Source organism: Haplochromis burtoni, unplaced genomic scaffold (assembly GCF_018398535.1).
Source record: "Haplochromis burtoni strain Fernald_Lab_line unplaced genomic scaffold, NCSU_Asbu1 Contig_944, whole genome shotgun sequence".
NCBI classification, from domain to species: domain Eukaryota; kingdom Metazoa; phylum Chordata; class Actinopteri; order Cichliformes; family Cichlidae; genus Haplochromis; species Haplochromis burtoni.
Genome location: NW_024583305.1, coordinates 1 through 4,016, shown reverse-complemented (window position 1 = coordinate 4,016; position 4,016 = coordinate 1). Strand labels below are relative to the sequence as shown.

Genomic DNA, 4,016 nt, shown 5'->3' with positions numbered 1-4,016 from the left:
ATTATTCCTCAAAAATACAACTTGCCTAATAATTCTGCACTCCCTGTACAAGCAGAAGTTAGCTTTCTCTCCCATGGAGATGAGGAGCTTGGCTATTTGGGAAGTCGTTAGAGAAGGGCCACCAGTCCTCTACATCAACAGGAGTCCGTTCAAGTGGTTTAAGCATCTGCTTGGAAATCTCCATTGGGAAGAGGCCCCTGTGCAAACCAAAATTATATCTCTCAACTTCTTAGGGAATTAAAGGTCTTGGCATGTTTGCTTAGACTGCTGCCTCCACAATCCATAGAATCCAATCCAAGAAGCAAAAGATGGGTGGATGAAACATGGCCAAATGTAATATGAACAACAGAAGGAGAAAGCTATTCCTTAAATTTATTTTGAGAAATGTCAGCAACTATTTTAAAGCATCAGGTATGACTGGCGATTTAAGATTCCCATGACCACTAAAATGAATGTTATGACTCTCTAACCATTCATTTAGACAGAGGCTTGAATTAAGTAAGGCAAAATAACTCATTAGTGGCGCTGTTAAGATGATTGTCAACCACAGGATTTCATTGGCAGCCTGGATCCAGAACAGAACTGGTCCTAGAACAGCACAATTACCCACACATATACTAGTACGTAGCCCTGAATTGCCTACCCCCAACAGGGAACTAATCCCCACCCAGGATTACTCCAAAAATAAGAAAGGCAAAATAATAAAAGAGTGCCCAACGGAAGAACTTAAAAAGCTCAGCTGGACACTCACCTAACTTAACTGGGAAGTTGTGGTTCTCAAAAGGTGACAAAGCAAGATAATCAAAACCAAATCCAACTTGAAACTCCCTTTTCAAAGATCCCGGGCGAGCCCCCACTTGTTACGTTCCCCTAAAAGGGTCCAGGCAATGAGGGGGAAGTAACAAGAAGTGTCCAGGTCAGAAAAAGGAGTCAAGGAGGCAAAAGGGTTAAATTAAATAGTTTTATTAGAATTAGCTCAACTAAAGGAGACGGACAAGCCGCTATCACCATTTAAGGAAAACAAACAAAACTCAAGCGTTGGTCAATAAAGTAAAAAGTAAGTCAAAAAGAGAGAGCAGCTCACTAACTGCAAATACACCAAACGCACAGCTCACTAGCTGCAAACACACTAATGGCACTCTGGCCCAGAGCTCACCTTTTCCTGGGCTTAAATCTCCTCGATTACTGACAAGAGTCAGCTGCACAAAAGGGAAAGGTGGCACCTCAGGCAGGAGAGGTGGTGGGACACGCCCACACAGGCACTTTCAGGAGGAGGCCCTGCTAGGGCCGTAACATTATGGTATTATTAACGGACATCCAGTGAGAAAGGTCCAGCCCTCTCATAGGTCCATGTACACAGCAAGACATGCTAAAGGTAATGCCAAGAAGAATCGTCACAACTGTAAAAGTCTGATTGAGGCAAAAGTGCGACTATAACTGCCTTCTTATACAACATGTATAAGATGTTATCTGTATGCAACATACAGATAACATCTCATGAAATCTGGCTTAGGGATCATGAGGAAGACAATCACTGTAATGGTCCAAAATACACACACAGTGACACACTTACATACATATGAGGACACGCACAAGCGCACAGACTGTAGCAGATCCAAAATAGAAAGAGCCTCAGGCCTTAATGCAGCGGTAACATACAACAAACCCGGCAGCATGTCACACAGAATCGGCCGCATTTCATGATACATGTGTGCATCAATAATGCAGCTGAGAGTGTATCATAAAGCTACGTGTGTGTTCTCGTGTTTGCGAGGTCTTCTGTAACAGCACTCATACAGATTTCACAGAACGTCTTTGTTTGGTTCGTTTCAATTTTTAATTCTTAAAAACGTTGCACTCTCCACTGACACCAGAAAAATAGTAAAGTTGCTCCAGTAAAACAGACACAAACTGCTCCCGTGTGGCATACCTAATTAATAAGTGAAATTAAAATTACAGTGATCATTGAGACCTTTTGGCTGATCATAAAATAAAGTAAAACAAAAATAAAATAAATGTGTAATACAGAAGTTAAGAAAAATGAATTACAGGAACCGTTTCGAACATTTTGGTTTACAATAAAATTGCATCATTGCATCACAAAATGGCAAAACCCCAATATTTCACAAAAGCATGTAAGGAGCTAGAAGATAAGTAATTACCTGGGAGAGATGTCACAGCCCTGCTGCATAAACGCTCCGAGTGAGAACCACAGAGAATTAAAGATGCCAAAGTCATTGGTGTATTCTGGGGTCTCCTTTTCCTTCTGCTGATTCTGGTTCTGCCCCTGAGCCTGGGAGAACCCTAACAGAGGAAACAATCAAAAATATAAAAGATGAAGGTTCGGTTTCTGTTGTTACAAGAATAAACGTAAAAAAAAAATGACATATATGCTGAGATACCTGGAGAGTGGGTATGTTCTGCGGATGAAGAGGCCTGAGCTCTTCGAGAAGAAGAGGGAGCAGTTTCATCTTCATCATCAGACTCCTCACCGTTCCATTCGTAAGGACTGAACCGACTCACCTGTTAAGATAAAAAAAACAAAAAAAACAAAAAAACAAGGATCCTCAGTTTAACAGTAAACTTAAAGAATTTGATGTCACTTACTCTTCTAGTCCTAACAGCCTTTGGAGTCATTTCTACAGTATGTGAAGCAATCAAAAATCATTTTAATGTCACTGACTAGGCTTGCACCAGCTCTGTCCACCCATCCATCCATCCGTCTTTCACAAAGTATCATGTTAGCTAACATTAGTTAAAAGAAAGCTTTCTTTATCCAGTCTGCCCAGTCTCACCAGGAAGAGCACCACGCTGACCCCGATGTAGGCAAAGACGATGCACATCCAGATCTCGTAGGCCAGCGGGTCGAGGAAAGAGAAGACGCCCGGTTTGGACTTGGTAGGTTTCTTGATCATGATGGAGATTCCCAGAGACATGAAGGGTTTTGTGAAGTCGATCACCTGCTCTCGCACCAGAGTGATGGTCAGCGGGGCCACTGCCATGTCCGCCTTCTGCAGGAGGAGAGACACAAAACCCTTTGCTAAAAGAAAAGCATCTGTATGTATGGAAGCACATTATCATATGTCCACAACAGATATCCAAATTTGCAGTTTTTCTCGATTGCTTAAACACATTTCTTGAAACTATGCCTCGTATTCCCAAAACAGTAAAAACAAATCCATAACGTCTCACCCAATTTCCCAAACGTATTTTCAGGTCAAAATGAAGCTCTACACTTAAAACCAAAAACCATAATGTTTAATGTGATATTATGGTTTTTGGCGCAAGAGCCACAATGTCACATTAAACTTAACCCCGAGGCGCTCATAACATAATTTGGTTTTCTGTGTGAATTAATTTGCCAATTGTGGGTTCAAGGTGTTATGGTGAGAAAGTATATTCTATTTTCGCTTAAGGTTTCTGTGACATAATTATAACAGACTTTTTGTAATTATTAGGTGCATGCATACTCACACAGGCCACCTTATTAATACAACTGTGAAATCCAAAATCTGCCATAGGTTTAACTTATACCTGTATATATTGTCAGAAAGGTGATTACTGGACTCGCATTAATGCACACTTGAAGAAAAATTAGGTTGTAACCTGTGTGTTGTGGGGTTGCAAATTCAAAACAAACATCTTAGGATCTTTTTAATCCCATAAGATCTGGAAACACAGGTTTTATTTAACAAAAAAATTACTGATTAACCATTAACAGTGCCTGCTGTTATTTTAAAATAATTTTATGTGATTTCAGATAAAATGCAGCATTCAAGTCCATCCCAGCCATGCCTTTATAGTCAAGGTTTCTGCTTGAGTTTCTCTCTGAAAGTCTGCTGAGAGTGTTTGCAAAGTGATCGGGGGAGCAGGGCACAAAGCTAAAGGATGTAGCTGCCATGATGACATTAAGAACTTCAAAATTCTTTAACTACAAAGTGTATATGTATTGCATTAGGTCAGTAAAAGATTTTTATGCTGCATCCATTAAAACAGTCAACTATTACCTGTGAGTA

General features: G+C 40.4%; 1 protein-coding gene across 4 annotated transcripts in view; it reads right to left on the bottom strand.

Annotated features, from left to right (window-relative positions):
* LOC102297497 (glutamate receptor 1) overlaps window positions 1-4,010 on the bottom strand; it is a 28,799-nt gene extending 24,789 nt beyond the window's left edge. For all 4 annotated transcript variants that reach the window (XM_005951119.3, XM_042216171.1, XM_042216173.1 and 1 more), the window contains exons 1-3: window positions 2,796-4,010; window positions 2,403-2,523; window positions 2,163-2,304 (exon numbers count right to left, since the gene is read on the bottom strand). In XM_005951119.3, the coding sequence (XP_005951181.2) occupies window positions 2,163-2,304; window positions 2,403-2,523; window positions 2,796-3,002 (470 nt within the window). In that variant the 5' untranslated portion in view covers window positions 3,003-4,010. The remainder of the gene's footprint in view (window positions 1-2,162; window positions 2,305-2,402; window positions 2,524-2,795) is intronic.
* Between the last annotated feature and the right edge of the window lie 6 nt (window positions 4,011-4,016).